Here is a 15,683-nt window from a genome sequence, read left to right on the forward strand (position 1 = left end):
ACTGGATGCTGCTCTCCATACTGTCTCTGGGTCCAGTGAGGAGTCTCTGAATGAACTGGAGGTGGAATGCTGCAGCTCTGCTGGACAGCTGGACCAGTCCGTGCCCTCCTTCTTCTTTCGGCAGATGGAGAACACTCTGAGGAATCCAGTGTAGGTTGTCCCAGAAGAAATCCACCAGCAGGACCTGGATGTTTGCCAGCAGGATCGGTGGAGGATCAATGTATGCTAGCTTGTAGGACATCTTTTGGACCAACCGTTTCCACCTGCTCAGTCTGCCTTTCACATGCTCTACAGAACCTTCCCGTTTTTATGTAAAAACTCATTGCTCCCCAGGTAGACACCCAAGTATTTAAAACCGTCTCTTTTCCATGCTAAGCCTCCTGGAAGTGAAGGTTCCCCACCTCCCTACTCCCCGACTAAAATGGCTTCACTTTTACCCCAGTTGACCTTGGCAGAAGATAAAATCTGAAAGTCCTTTAAAGTGGCAGTTAAAAACATTGCATCATCATGTGTGTTTATCATGACTACCAAGTCATCTGCGTAAGCTGACAAGCACATGGAGGCATTAATATGTGGAATATTAAAACCAGACAGATGACTCCTTAACTTGTTTAAAAGAGGTTCATTCGCTAGAGATTACAACATACCTGAGAGGGAACAGCCCTGCCTGATCCCTCTGTACACTCTAAAAGGAGCACATAAACCACCGATGACCTTCAGTACACTCTCAATTTCACTGTACAACACCCTCATCATGGAGATGAAACCAGGGTTGAACCCAAAAGTTTTCCAGCACCTTCCACAAGTATTCATGCTCAACCTGGTCAAAAGCCTTTTCCTGGTCTAGGAAAATCAGACCAGTCTTTAAGCCCAATTGCCTGGAGATGTCCAAGGTATCATGAATTAGATATACTGTATATATTGTCAAAAATCGACCTGCCAGGCACACAGTACGTCTGGTCCTGGTGAATGATCTGCTCCATCACTTTCTCGGCTCTCCTGCAGCTTGTCGGGAGCTGACCACCATTCACACTGTCCTGTAGGACCTCTAGCACATCCTGCCCTATTACTGGCCAGACCGCCTTGTAGAATTCTACCCGGAGACCATCTATACCTGGCGCCCGCCCATTCTCCATGCTTTGAAGAGCCTCCTGAACCTCAGCCAGTATCAGTTCCCTGTCCATCTCACTTGCCACTGACTCTGAGAGCTTTGGCAGATCCTTGAGGAAACTCTCTTCCCCTACTTGTGCCCCTGACCGCTCACTGCTATATAGCTTTGAATAGAAGCTAATTGACTGCTTGTGAATTTCAGTGGGCTCTGACACGAGATCCCCTGATTCTGGTCGCACAGCATGCATTAATCTGTTCTGTCCATGCCTTTGTTCTAAACTGAAGAAGAACTTAGAACGAGCATCCATCTTAGTAACACTTTTAAAGCATGAGCGGACCAGCGCCCCCTGTGCTGCAGTGTCTAACTGGTCGTTAATGCCCTCGATTTCCTGTGGCCTCCAAATGAGTGTACTGTTGTCAGAATTCTTTGATTTATGCTTTTGTGACATCCCACCACTGCTGTAGGGAGTTAAAAGCTGCCTTGTCAAGTTTAAAACAATTCCATAAAAAAAATAAAAGACTCTTTAAAATTAGCATCTTCTAAAAGTGCATCTTCTTAAAATGCCAGTAGGCACTCTTAGGTTTTACATTCTTTTTAGCAATGGTGCACTGAACCATGCAGTGATCCGAGATGCCTACTGGAAAAATAAGGCCATGTCCACAATAATCCGGATATATTTGAGTTTACGACTAAAAGAGTTTACGTCTAAAAACGCTCCGCATCCACATTATCATTTTCAAACGTTTTCCAAAAGTTGCTCATCCACACTGAGATGTATGAAAACGCTTACATCTCCCTACTGCACATGAGTAAATCTTCGACCTGTGTCATTTCCGCTAGGGGTTTATTTACTTTCGACTGCATCACATGACTAAAAATGCGTCATAGTATTCAAAAGCCTCCGTCTTCACAGTCCACACTAAGACGCGAAGACGGCGTGTTCAAATTTATCCGCTTTGGAGAGCGTTTTCCAACAGCTACGTTTACGTTGACTTAAAACGCTGTCTCAGTGTGGACGAAAGGCCAAAACAGATAGAAAAATATACGTTTTCAAATGAAAACGTATTAGTGTGAACATGGCCTAAAACACTGTAAAAAAAAAGTCAGCTGATGCTTAAAAGCATAAAATCGATCTAATCTCGTTAGGGAGAGCGTGTTGTCTATGCAGTGGGCCCACGTGTACTATCTCTGTTTCATTTGTCACAGAGATCGTGGGCCTCTACCAACTCCCACAGGCGCTTACGGGAAGCTTAATGAGGTTCTGCGTGATTTCTGTCTATATTTTCTGCCGTGCAATTAAAATCAACTCCCAAAACTAAAAACTCAGTGCTGCACTGGTGAGAGTGTCCTCATAAAAAGCGCTCACTTTTAAAAGCCTCCCGTTTAAAACTTCTTTTACTGTGTAAGAAACAGGAATAAAATTGCGATTAAAAAGCAACTAATTGACGTGTTACAGCTTAAAGTCACCAACCCGTCCCAATCCTTCACCTAATGTCACTGTGGGTTTCCTGTATCATAGCAACATCTATATGTTTCTGCTTAATGAGCTCATATAGTTTTGCTCTTTTTCCCTAAAAAAAAAAAGGAGTGTTCACTAAAAAGAAGTGTAAATAAAACAAACAGATCATTAAAAAATCATAAAAAAATGTAAATAAAAATAAAAAAACACCACACACTTTATCCGAGTTTTTCCTATTGACCTTCGTTATCAGTTTTTTAAGTCTGAAAATTTCCTGGTCAATAAAAACACCTTCTCTTCTAAAATGCTTCACATCATGAACAAACTGTTTGCGGTCTGGGAAACACTCTTCAATAATACATTTTTTTTGCCATTCCTAAAAACTCTTTAATGGCTTCAGCACTGTAAACAACATTTAACAATTCCTCCTGAGACTCTGCCTCTACCAGCGCAGGCAGCTCCAGCACTACTCCAGAGTCCACTGTGACTTTTTCAGTTTCATAGTCCTTCTAGTCTTCCTTCTTCAGCAGAGCAGGGCTTCTCTTGGCCGATTCAGCAGAGCAGGGCTTCTCCCGGTCCGGTTCTGCCAAGGAGGGGGTTCTCTAGGGTGGGTAGGTCACTAGTGGAGCTCTGGTCTGCAGTCTGAGCTTGGGGCTCACGCTCACATGGGTGCAGCAGCAGTTGCAGGGCTTTCAGCAGCAGGCCGAGCTGTAGCCAGGGGGAACTGCTCCAGCAGGCTCAGCTGCGTTCTGCCCTGGTCGCTTGGAAACACTGGGGTCACTCTGTCTTTCAGGACAGGCGCAGACAAAATGTCCTATCTGCCCGCATTTAAAACATTTTATGGCCTATATCAGTGGAAACGGGGTCACGGTGGCTTAGTGGTTAGCACGTTCGCCTCACACCTCCAGGGTTGGGGGTTCGATTCCCGCCTCTGCCTTGTGTGTGGAGTTTGCATGTTCTCCCCGTGCATCGGGGGTTTCCTCCGGGTACTCCAGTTTCCTCCCCCGGTCCAAAGACATGCATGGTAGGTTGATTGGCATCTCTGGAAAATTGTCCGTAGTGTGTGATTGTGTGAGTGAATGAGAGTGTGTGTCCAGGTTGTATCCTGCCTTGATGCCCGATGACGCCTGAGATAAGCACAGGATCCCCGTGACCCGAGGTAGTTCGGATAAGCGGTAGAAGATGAATGAATGAATGAATGAATGAATGAATGAATGATATCAGTGGAAACGAAAATGTTGTAGTCAAAGTTCTCAATCTTGAACTTAAAGACCACGTTTAGTTCATCCAGACCTTCATTTAAAACCATAAACACCAATCTCCTGAAAGACACCAAGTGCTTAACTAGTGGGGATTTACAGCAGAAGGGATTTTCCTCATGGGGAAGACGGGTCCCGAGAAAGCACTTTCAGACTCGCCTCAACACTAATAAAAGGAGGGACATTTGACAGCATGACTATTTTGGCATTAGAACTGAGGGGAGAAACCAGTCTACACTCGTTATTAATGACAATTACTTTCTGGACCAGTTTAGTCACTTTATCAACATGGTTCAAAGACACAACAATTGTACTGTACATGCGGGAGGCAGAGACAATGTTCTCATGTCCCACCACATTTCCCATCACTAGCACACACTCCTCAAAACTCGCCCCGCACACCACCCTCACACCGTGCAAAAAGATAGAGAGAGAGAGAGAGAGAGAGAGAGAGACAGACAGACAGACAGAGAATGAAAGAAAAAGAGAGAGGGAGCGATAAAGAGCGGGGGGATTAAGAGTGCAAAAGAGGAAGAGATATAGTAGAGGGAGAAAGAAAAAGGAGAGAGAGAGGGAGAGAGAGAGAGAGACCTTCAAACCTACATACACAAACAAACAGTAAATAAATAAATAAATAAATCTAACCAATTCATGAGCAGTAACAATTTGCCTCTAAAATCCCACATTATTTAGTCAGAGAGAGAGCGAGAGAGAGAGAGAGAGAGAGAGAGAGAGAGAGAGAATTATTAAGGTTGCCAGTAGATGGCAGTATTGTACCACTTATCCTCATCTCTTTTACAGCAGTCCTGTAAAGAATGATCTTTAATAGGAAACTAATCATCCACTTTACTGTGACATTAAGTCTGTCGTCCTCGGTACTGAGACAGTAACTCGGTTTCTACGCTGTTTATTTTCCTCCTGTAGCTCAACATGAAGCGTTTGCTTTTATATTTCAGGCATGAACTCGAGTCAGGAGACACACACACACAGTATAGTGCTGTTCATCTGAATGCAGCGTTGAAACCTTTGCTGTTGATTGTGTTGGTGTTATGAACTTATTCCTTTGTTTTTTTCGTTTTTGACCTCCATTTTGTGTGTCATTTCCCATGAGTGCTTCACAGGCAGGGTTTGAGTGACGCTGATTACACTGAAGTGTACTTGAACTCATCTGATTTATTTATTTTTTCTTTGGAAATGCAGGAAATTGTTTAAAACGTTGCTGTCACACCGAGCACGACGACGCCGATGACAGCGAATTCGAGGACTCTTGAGTTGCTCGCTTTAATGCGCCGCTGTTGTTCTCTGTGCTGCAATGGTTTAAAGAAATTGACAAAACGTGTCTTATTATTTCGGATGCTATCAGCTTCATCCCGCAGTACAGTACAGAATCTAATTTGCAGACTCACTGGAGCATGTTAATCACTTCCAATGACTCCTGTGTTAATAAAAACCTCCTCACTGGACTTCTGTGCACACGTTTGTGCTTCCTTTCTTATTAAGAAGAAAATGACTGACGGAGACTCAATGACAGGAAACGACAGACGTGGGTCATTTGGGTTACATTTAAATAGGGTGACACCGATGACACCGATGTAGGTTTGTTATTTATCTCTGGGACTCATTTCAGTCCATATTCACGTTACATCAGATTGCTCGAGTTGTGTTTCAGATTCTAGATTGAAAATTAAAAGATTTTTTTTTTCTTGCGTCATTCCAGTTACCGAGGGCGATGACACAAATGACACTACGGTAAGATTTTTGTTATTTCTGTCTACAAGTTTTCATGTTACTTTCTTTTTTTTTTTTTACATGTATCTTCAACACTACATCTGTGTTTCTTAGCTAGAAAAAAATGGCATAAAAAAAAAAGTGCAGATTTTGCAGATTTTTTTTTTTTTTCTTTTAATATCATTCCAGTTACAGAGTACGACGACACAAATGACGCCGGAGTCGCGGTTTTGTAAGTCTTTAAACGTGGTCACTTTAGTGTTTCATATTGTTCTTTGCACAATGTTAATTTGAATGAATTTTAAAAAATAATATGCAAAGTGCAGATTTTTTTTTACTGTCATTCCAGTTACCAGGAACGATAACATAGATGACACTTTCTGTGTTTCACTTTTGATCTTTTGGGAGCCTTTTGCACTTTTTGGAGCCTAAGAGTTGACTCATACTTGACTGCGTACCGAGTACGGTGAGGCCAATGACACCAATGTTTCTCCCCCCGCGGTCGGGCAGGTTGTTGACGAGGCACTGGTACGTCCCCGTGTCCGCCAGCTGTGTGTTGTTGATGAAGATGGAGGCACTAGTGCTGGGCATCGTAGCAACAAAACCCACACGATTGTTCATACGGTTAGCGAGGCTGAAGACCTGACCGCCTTGATAAATAATCACCTACAGAAAGGCAGACAGAGAAAGAGAGAGAGAGAGAGAGAGAGAGAGAGATATTATTACATACTATACTGTGGGAATCTTTCGGGATGACTTGATTTGATTTGATCTGATTTGATACTGATGCACTGAGCTACAATGTAATTATAACTATACTGATGGTTTTTTATATATATCTTACAGGATGATTTTTCTGGGGGGCACGGTGACTTAGTGTTTAGCACGTTCGCCTCACACCTCCAGGGTTGGGGGTTCGATTCCCGCCTCCGCCTTGTGTGTGTGGAGTTTGCATGTTCTCCCCGTGCCTCGGGGGTTTCCTCTGGGCGGTTTCCTCCCCCGGTCCAAAGACATGCATGGTAGGTTGACTGGCATCTCTAGAAAATTGTCCGTAGTGTGTGATTGTGTGAGTGAATGAGTGTGTGTGTGTGTGCCCTGCGATGGGTTGGCACTCCGTCCAGGGTGTATCCTGCCTTGATGCCCAGTGACGCCTGAGATAGGCACAGGCTCCCCGTGACCCGAGGTAGTTCGGATAAGCGGTAGAAGATGAGTGAGTGAGTGAGTGAGTGAGTGAGTGAGTGACTATAATCATCTTCATCCATCATTAAAAAAATAATGTTAATGAGATAAACAATGTTAATATGAGATAAACAAACAAACATACAGATAAAGCTACATTGAACTATTCAATTCCCAACACCCTGAATCCAAAATGACTTCCAAGTCTCTACATGCTCACTAATAGGGACTGCGATTCTGGTTGGTCAGAAGGTGTTGATGGATTTTCTAGAGCAGCAGCTTTGACATCAGCGCAGGTTTATTTTGATGCGCTTGTTCTAATACGCGATCGTTTCTATAGCAACTTATTCGCAGCATGGAGGTGGTTTTAGGGGTAGAACAGTAACTCCGCTTCATCACACTACACCGTTGCTGATTATTTTCCTGCAACAGCATGACACATCTATTACATATTTAATTAGACAGATTCACACAGATTTTTGGAAGTGAACACACACCCACACACACACACACACAGACACCATCATGGTTAACATTACATGCAAATGTTTTGGAAAACACATCAAAGTCTTTTAACCTTCAATGCACTGTGTGTGAGTGTGGGCATGATGATCAGAGGAGACACACACACACTACAGTACACACAAGTACTACAACAGAAGAGAGGTCAGGCTAAAGAATAAGTTGAATATTAAGGGGGTTCTTCAAAAGAAAATCATGTGATGACCACACACACACACACACACACACACACACACACACACAGCAGTTATGGGATGCTTTTCAACTACAGAACATGCAAATTTCTACGCCATGACTTGGATTGATGTCTCTCTCTCTCTCTCTCTCTCTCTCTCTCTCTCTCTCTCTCTCGCATGCACGCGCTCTCTCAATCACTTACAAACACAAACACACACTCGTGATGTTGTTTAAGTGTTTGTAAATTGTGGTGTCATGGTTTCCACACACTATGCATGCATGTGTTCTGCTGCCAAAACTGCTACAGTAGTTAAACCATGTGTGAGTCGTGGTGTGTTTTTTTCTCTCAGAGTGCTGGGCTTTTGTCCTCTTATATACAGATGAATGAGCAGCACTTCAGCTGTGATGTGTGTGTCTGTGTGTGTGCGTAAAAGAGAGTGAGAGAGAGAAAGAGAGAGAGAGAGAGAGAGAGAGAGAGGGAGAGAGAGAGAGAGAAATGAATGAAACAGAACATGAGGCATACAGGAGAGACTCACTCACTCACTGACTCACTCATTCACTCACTGACTCACTCACTCAATTACTCACTTACTGTCTCACTCACTCATTGACTCACTCACTGACCCACTGATTGATTCACTTACTGATTCACTCACTAACAAATTCACTCACTCACTGACTCACTCACTGACACACTCACTGACTTACACTCACTCACTCACTCACTCACTCACTCACTCACTCACAATCACTCACACTCACTCACTCTCATTCACTCAATCACTCTCACACTCACTCACTCACTGACTCACTCACTGACACACTCACTGACTTACACTCACTCACTCACTCACTCACTCACTCACTCAATCACTCACACTCACTCACTCACTCACTCTCACTCACTCACTGACTCACTCACTGACACACTCACTGACTTACACACACTCACTCACTCACTCAATCACTCACACTCACTCACTCACTCACTCTCACTCACTCACTCTCACACTCACTCACACCCTCTCACACTCACTCACTCACTCACTGACACACTCACTGACTTACACTCACTCTCACACTAATTCACTCACTCACAATCACATTTACATTTACATTTACATTTACAGCATTTGGCAGACGCCCTTATCCAGATCACTCACACTCACTCAATCACTCACACTCACTCACTCTCATTCACTCACTCACTCTCACACTCACTCACTCACTCACTGACACTCACTGACTTACACTCACTCTCACACTAATTCACTCACTCACAATCACTCACACTCACTGACTCACTCACTCACAATCACTCACACTCACTGACTCATTCACTCACTCACTCTCACACTCACTCACTTACACTCACTCTCACACTAATTTACTCACTCACACTCACTTACTCACTCACTCACACTCACTCTCACTCACTGACTCACTCACACTCACTCTCACTCACTGACTCACTCACACTCACTCACTCACTCTCACTCACTGACTCACTCACACACTCACTCACTGACACTCACACTCACTCACTCACTCACTCACTAACCACTAACTTTTCGTCACACACTCATATTTACTCACACACACACTCTCATAGACAAGATATCTGTGTTGTTAATCTAAGCCCAAGACCACAGTGTTTTAATTTCAAACAAATTATTTTTCACTTTTAATTTTTTCAGCTTATTTAAATGGTTAAATATTTAAATTGTTATTAGTCAAGCTTTTTATTTACAAAGAATCCGTGTTCAAACAAACAAATAAATACGCAGTGAAATAAATAAAAAAATAAAGGAGCTTACGAAATTAAAAAAAAACTGGTAGTAATAGTTTTTTATTTATCTAGCAACAGTTTTTAAACGTAATATGTAGCAAAAAAAAAGTCTGTTATTAATATTAGAGTAAACTGAAATCCAAGAGTTCAAAAGGTCAAGGTCACAGGAGCAGTATTTAAACGCTAGGTCGCTGCCACCTGAGCTAATCCTGAGCTGTTTAGCAACGTGCCAGGAGTGAATGAGGAACTGAGCTCCGTTCACGCTAATTAGCTTTGCTTTATTGTTAAGATGGAGCGCTCGTTAGTGACAGGGAGTGAGCCGAAAGCCCGCGGACGTCTCCGTCTCTGCCGGGTCGAGTCGAGTCCCCCTCGGGGACGGTAATGAAGATATTTAGGTAATTATAGAGCTGTTTGGGCAAGGCAATAAGGAGCGTCGACAAACTCAGCCATTAAAGTACTGCAATTACTTTCAGCTGGGTTTTCAGAGTCCCGCTTTCAGCTAATCTGATAAGAACTGTGAAAAAAATCTAAGCATTTAAAACACATCCATTTTTACATAGAGAATTTTTGTGACAGAAAACAACAGAAAACAATGTGTGCATACCGGTGAAAAGCTAGCAACCAAAACTGTTATGAGGTAGATTCAAGCAATAAAAGAACACTAAAGCAAATCATGTTTATCTCAACCTGAAGAAATCAGACTAAACATAAACATAAGAAACCAGACGAGACTAAAGTAAAAATCAGACTAAACAAAAGTAAGAATCAGACCAAATGTAAATGTATTCAGTGAAATCAGCACAGGTTAATTTTAAAGAAAGAAAGAAATCCTTTTTTTTTTTTTTTTTTTTTTTTTTTTAGATTTTAAAGATTTTTCTTTGTAGACATTTTAAAAGTGAAAGTGACATACGGCTAAGTACAGTGACCCATACTCAGAATTTGTTCTCTGCATTTAACCCATCCAAAGTGCACACACACAGCAGTGAACACACACTCATCGTGAACACACACCCGGAGAAGTGGGCAGCCATTTATGCTGCGGCGCCCGGGGAGCAGTTGGGGGGTTCGGTACCTTGCTCAAGGGCACCTCAGTCGTGGTATTGCCGGCCCGAGACTCGAACCCACAACCTTAGGGTTAGGAGTCAAACTCTCTGACCATTAGGCCATTAAGCTAAACGCCTGAAAAGTTATCAGCTAGCTTACAGAACAGTCGTTAAATAAAATTTCCTAAATTAAATGTCCTCCTGGATGAAAAAAAAACCCAAAAAACTTTAAAAACATCAGCTAGTTTGAAAATCGAAGAAAAAATTAACCAGACGAACATTACAGCACAGTGGAATTCTTTTCTCTGTGTATCCCAAATGAGGAAGTTGGGATCAGAGCGCAGGAGCAGCTATGGTTCGGCACCCTGGAGCAGAGAGGGTTTGGGGCCTTGCTCAGGGGCCCAACAGTGGCCCAACTTGGCAGTGCTGGGGCTTAAACTAAGATCAGCAACCCAGAGCCTCAACAACTTTAATCCACCACTAATTATTAAATATAAAATTAATATTGAATACTAATTAAATGTTTGTATAATGAAATATTTGAGTGATTGTTTGAATTTTAAAATGAAAATCAATTCTAAACATAAGAAACATAAGAGTTTCTCTGTTTCTCAGATGAACACCAACATTTTTTTTATATAACAACCTTGATTTGTTAGCTCTTAACGTCATTAATCCTGCGTACGAGAAACTGTCGCAACACATATTAGTCAAAGATAATACAAGTAAACATAACATACAGTTTTTAAAATAAGGTTTTTATTATTAGTACAAAATCCAAACCCACATGGCCCTGTGTGAAAAAGTGTTTGTCCTCCCTAAATAAGACCTGACTGACAAAGTGAAGTGAACCAAAAGATCCTCAAAAGCTACACGACGTGCTGAGATTCAAAAAAATTCAGGAACAAATGAGAAAGAACATAATTGAGATCTATCAGTCTGGAAAAGGTTATAAAGCATTTCTAAAGCTTTGATACTCCAGTGAACCACAGTGAGAGCCATTATCTACAAATGGCGAAAACATGGAACAGAGGTGAACCTTCCCAGGAGTGGCCGGCACAAAAGACCCCACAACAACATCCAAGGAACTACAGGCCTCACTTGCCTCAGTTAAGGTCAGTGTTCATGACTCCACCATAAGAAAGAGTCTGGGCAAAAAATGGCCTGCATGGCAGAGTTCCAAGACGAAAACTGCTGCTGGGCAAAAAGAACATAAAGGCTCGTCTCAGATTTGCCATAAAACATCTTGATGATCCCCAAGACATTTTAGAAAATACAAAAAAAAAAAAGTTGAACTTTTTGGAAGGTGTGTGTCCTATTACATAAGGCGTAAAAGTAACACTGCATTTCAGAAAATGTACAGCACACCAACAGTAAAATATGGTGGTGGTAGTGTGATGGTTTGGGGCTGTTTTGCTGCTTCAGGACCTGGAAGACTTGCTGTGATAAATGGAACCATGAATTCTGCTGTCTACCAAAAAATCCTGAAGGACAAAGTGTGACCATCTGTTCGTGGCCTCAAGCTGAAGCGAACTTGGGTTCTGCAGCAGGACAATGATCCAAAATGCTATGTACCTGTACTATGCAATGACTATAAAGATCTATCTATCTATCTATCTATCTATCTATAGATAGATGGTTTTTATTCAAGAAATATCTGGCAACCTCAGAGATGTGATCTACACACAGGTGAGTTTAATAATCTGAACATGCAGCCCAGCAGGTGTGGGACTCGACTCTAAGAACTTTCCCAAAGTGAATATTGACAAAACATTCGGTCAGTAAAGCTTAACAAAAGAGAACTGAGATACCACACTTAGATTTTAGCACTTTCAATCTGGATCACGTAATGTATTCAAGAGAATTCTTAGTGTAAAGAGTTTCTCATAGTGACAAATTCTAAGAAAATTCTTAGAAATGTGGGCGTTTCCCTTTAAGATTAAAGAGAAGATCCTAGTAAAGATAAAAGTTATTCATAAAGCATCTTAACCCTTAAAAGTGTGGGGGCACGGTGGCTTAGTGGTTAGCATGTTCGTCTCACACCTCCAGGGTTGGGGGTTTGATTCCCGCCTCCGCCTTGTGTGTGTGGAGTTTGCATGTTCTCCCCGTGCCTCGGGGGTTTCCTCCGGGTACTCCGGTTTCCTGCATGGTAGGTTGATTGGCAACTCTGGAAAATTGTCTGTAGTGTGTGATTGCGTGAGTGAATGAGAATGTGTGTGTGTGTGTGTCCTGCAATGGGATTGCACTCCGTCCAGGGTGTATCCTGTCTTGATGCCCAATGATGCCTCCCTGTGACCTGAGGTAGTTCGGATAAGCGGTAGAAGATGAATGAATGAACCCTTAAAAGTGCTCATAAGTTTAAAAAGTGTTAGTAGAAGTGAGGAGGACTTTTAAAAGGATTAAGAGTTTCTTTTATCAGAGGAGAAGATGACTGAAAGCTGAAGTGGGACAAGAAATGTGTTGTTTACAATATTTAATAATGATCGTGAGTTAATAAAATGATACAGATTAGATCAGGTACGGATTATTTTTGTGACCAATCAGATTACAGATAACATCTCAGACACCGAGCAGAAATGAGATGTACAGTATACATTGTGCCGCTATGTCATTTAGAGATACACTAGCATCTCAGAAACAGAGCTGAAATGCCATAGCAGCAGAAATTATATAATTTGTCTCTATGACATTTCTGCTCTGTGTCAGAGATGTTTACATTTACATTTATATTACATTTATAACATACTTTTTTTAAATAACATCTTTAATACGATCAGACACCTACACAATATAACCTGAAATATCTTAACATAGAGACAAAGTGAAGGTTTATAATAGACCAGATTTTAAAAGCGCTCTTATTTTATTTTATCAGACAACCAATCACAGCCTTCCAAAATAATGCGTCGTGCCTAGTAACATGGTTTAGCCCCGCCTCCTCTCTAAGATTAAAGTTGTTGTATTTTCCTTGCTCAGAGTTGCTCTGTGATTGGTCCTGAATCATTCTCATGATAAGATTCCTAGTTAGAATTTTTTAAGCTAAATTAGGAGCTTTCTGAGATCATTCCGAGAGTCTTTATAAATACGTGCCCTGGAGTTTAATAAAAAAGAATGAAAAAAAATTTAATCTCATTTCATTATGTGTGTCTGTGTGTGTATGTGTGTAGAAGAAGCCTGAAGGCCACAAGGATTTCAGTGAGATTAAACACTGAGAAACCTGCTACAGCCTCGGAGAATAAACACATAATTAGTGCTGTTGGACTCGTGCTAGATAGGTGAGATGATTAGATATTTTTTCATGAATGCCAGCATAAATCGGATTGTTCACATGCATAAATGTATGTGTGTGTGTGTATTCAGGGGAACAGCTGCGTTAATTAGTGCAGAAGATCGCTATGTTACGTGCTTGAAGTTAAATAGAGACAGAGGGAGGTGTGTGTGTGTGTGTGTAGCCATGTATAAAAGCAAATCAAACAGGAACAGCGGAAAACATGCAGCCAGCTGGCCTGACAGTGACTCGAACCTCAGCAGTGCAGCTGCAAATCACAGGTTTATTAATGCGCTCGTTTTCACGTGTTATTCGTTTCCATAGTAACGGCTCATTCACAGGGATTCTGAGGGCGGGCGCTGCACTAAAAATAAACTGATTAAGAGAAAATTGTGTGTAATCATATCTACGATTACGTTTTCACCTGGGCAAGGAGATGTTTATGGAAGGAGTCTCCAGTTCTTTCTGTGCTTTGTTTACTTTTTGTTTACCTCTGATTTGTTTCCTTGAAGAGCATCCAATGTAACACTAAAGGGATAATAATTAATAAAAAATTGCTGTGGTGGAAGAGGAATAAAACGCTGTGACCATGGCAACTTGCCAGAACTGGATTTAGGCCAATTTATTTTATCTTGTGCAAAGGTTTGTGCCCCCATTTTTCAATTGAAATATATATGAATGAAACAATGTAATCGAACGGAATAGAACTTCATCCAGCGGATCCTAATTTATTATTATTGTTAATGTCGTGTTGTGACAGATTCCTGTACGCAGGACTTAATGATGCTACGAGCAATCAATGTTGTGAGATAAAAAAAAAGTTTATCTGATGTAATGAAAACAGTGTGAAGGATAAGCTAAAACTCTAACTTTATAAACTTTATCCAGAAAATATTCACAATTGGGGGACACGGTGGCTTAGTGGTTAGCACGTTCGCCTCACACTTCCAGGGTTGGGGGTTCGATTCCCACCTCCACCTTGTGTGTGTGGAGTTTGCATGTTCTCCCCGTGCCTCGGGGGTTTCCTCCGGGTACTCCGGTTTCCTCCCCCGGTCCAAAGACATGCATGGTAGGTTGATTGGCATCTCTGGAAAATTGTCCGTAGTGTGTGATTGTGTGAGTGAATGAGAGTGTGTGTGCGCTGCGATGGGTTGGCACTCCGTCCAGGGTGTATCCTGCCTTGATGCCCGATGACGCCTGAGATAGGCACAGGCTCCCCGTGACCCGAGGTAGTTTGGATAAGCGGTAGAAAATGAGTGAGTAAGTGAGTATTCACAATTATTTTATTTCATATTAGCTCTCCAAAAAAAAATAAAAAATTTTAAAAAGTGTCTGGGATCATGGCAGCTATCGTAAAGTTCAATGAATACTAATAAAAATGATCATAAGGTCGTCTCAGTGACACGATTAACACATTAAAATATAGTGAATTTTAGTAATGTGTAGTTTGTTACCTGCTCGGGTTGGTTGGCGTTGGCCAGCGGTGTCACCATCCAGATAATGTACAGGTTGTTAAGGGCAGCGCTCGTGGTGAAAGTGCAGGGCAAGATGGCTGCCTGACCTCTGGCCACCTGGACGCTGCTCTGACTGACCGTCACCTCCAGCGAGCGCACACACACTGCGGGTGAACACACACACACACACACACAGAGTTAACCACATTACCGGAGGAATCTGGCTAACGTTACAGTCTTTCCTCCATCGCTTGGCTTTGGTTGAATTCCATCTGCAGATGATTTTATTCATCTAATCTTACGCTTCCTTTTTGACTCTAAGTATCAAACCAAAAAGATCATCATGCAGAGAAAAGATCAGATTCTTTTAGAGAACACTTCAAACCCTTGCAGATTGAACCTTACAACAGAGGGTTTTTTGAAGGGCGAGGGGCTAAAAACCCTTCACCCTTATACAGAAACATTATTTTTTTTCAACAAATCTTTCTTAATATCTAACCTGTCAGAAGCTTAACATCTTGATATGGAAAACTAGGGTCAGGTGTTTCATTTTGCTTCTTAAGGATTCTTTATCCCTTTTTCCCCGAATGGAAACCCACTTATGGGACATTTTTAATCAAAATGAACAAACAAATGGCTGTGAGTTTGATCTAAAACGAGTCTCACACTGTTGGCTTTCAGTGTGAGACCTTTG

General features: G+C 41.8%; 2 protein-coding genes across 2 annotated transcripts in view; one reads left to right on the top strand and one right to left on the bottom strand.

Annotated features, from left to right (window-relative positions):
- LOC132857816 (eukaryotic translation initiation factor 4 gamma 1-like) overlaps nt 1-15,683 on the top strand; it is a 796,411-nt gene that overhangs the window by 226,641 nt on the left and 554,087 nt on the right. The window lies entirely within an intron of this gene.
- Nucleotides 1-15,683, bottom strand: part of igsf11 (immunoglobulin superfamily member 11) — a 78,372-nt gene that overhangs the window by 7,974 nt on the left and 54,715 nt on the right. The window contains exons 2-3 of the mRNA XM_060887890.1: nt 14,990-15,153; nt 6,016-6,223 (exon numbers count right to left, since the gene is read on the bottom strand). Of these exons, the coding sequence (XP_060743873.1) occupies nt 6,016-6,223; nt 14,990-15,153 (372 nt within the window). The remainder of the gene's footprint in view (nt 1-6,015; nt 6,224-14,989; nt 15,154-15,683) is intronic.

This window comes from Tachysurus vachellii, chromosome 15, assembly GCF_030014155.1.
Source record: "Tachysurus vachellii isolate PV-2020 chromosome 15, HZAU_Pvac_v1, whole genome shotgun sequence".
Lineage (NCBI taxonomy): Eukaryota > Metazoa > Chordata > Actinopteri > Siluriformes > Bagridae > Tachysurus > Tachysurus vachellii.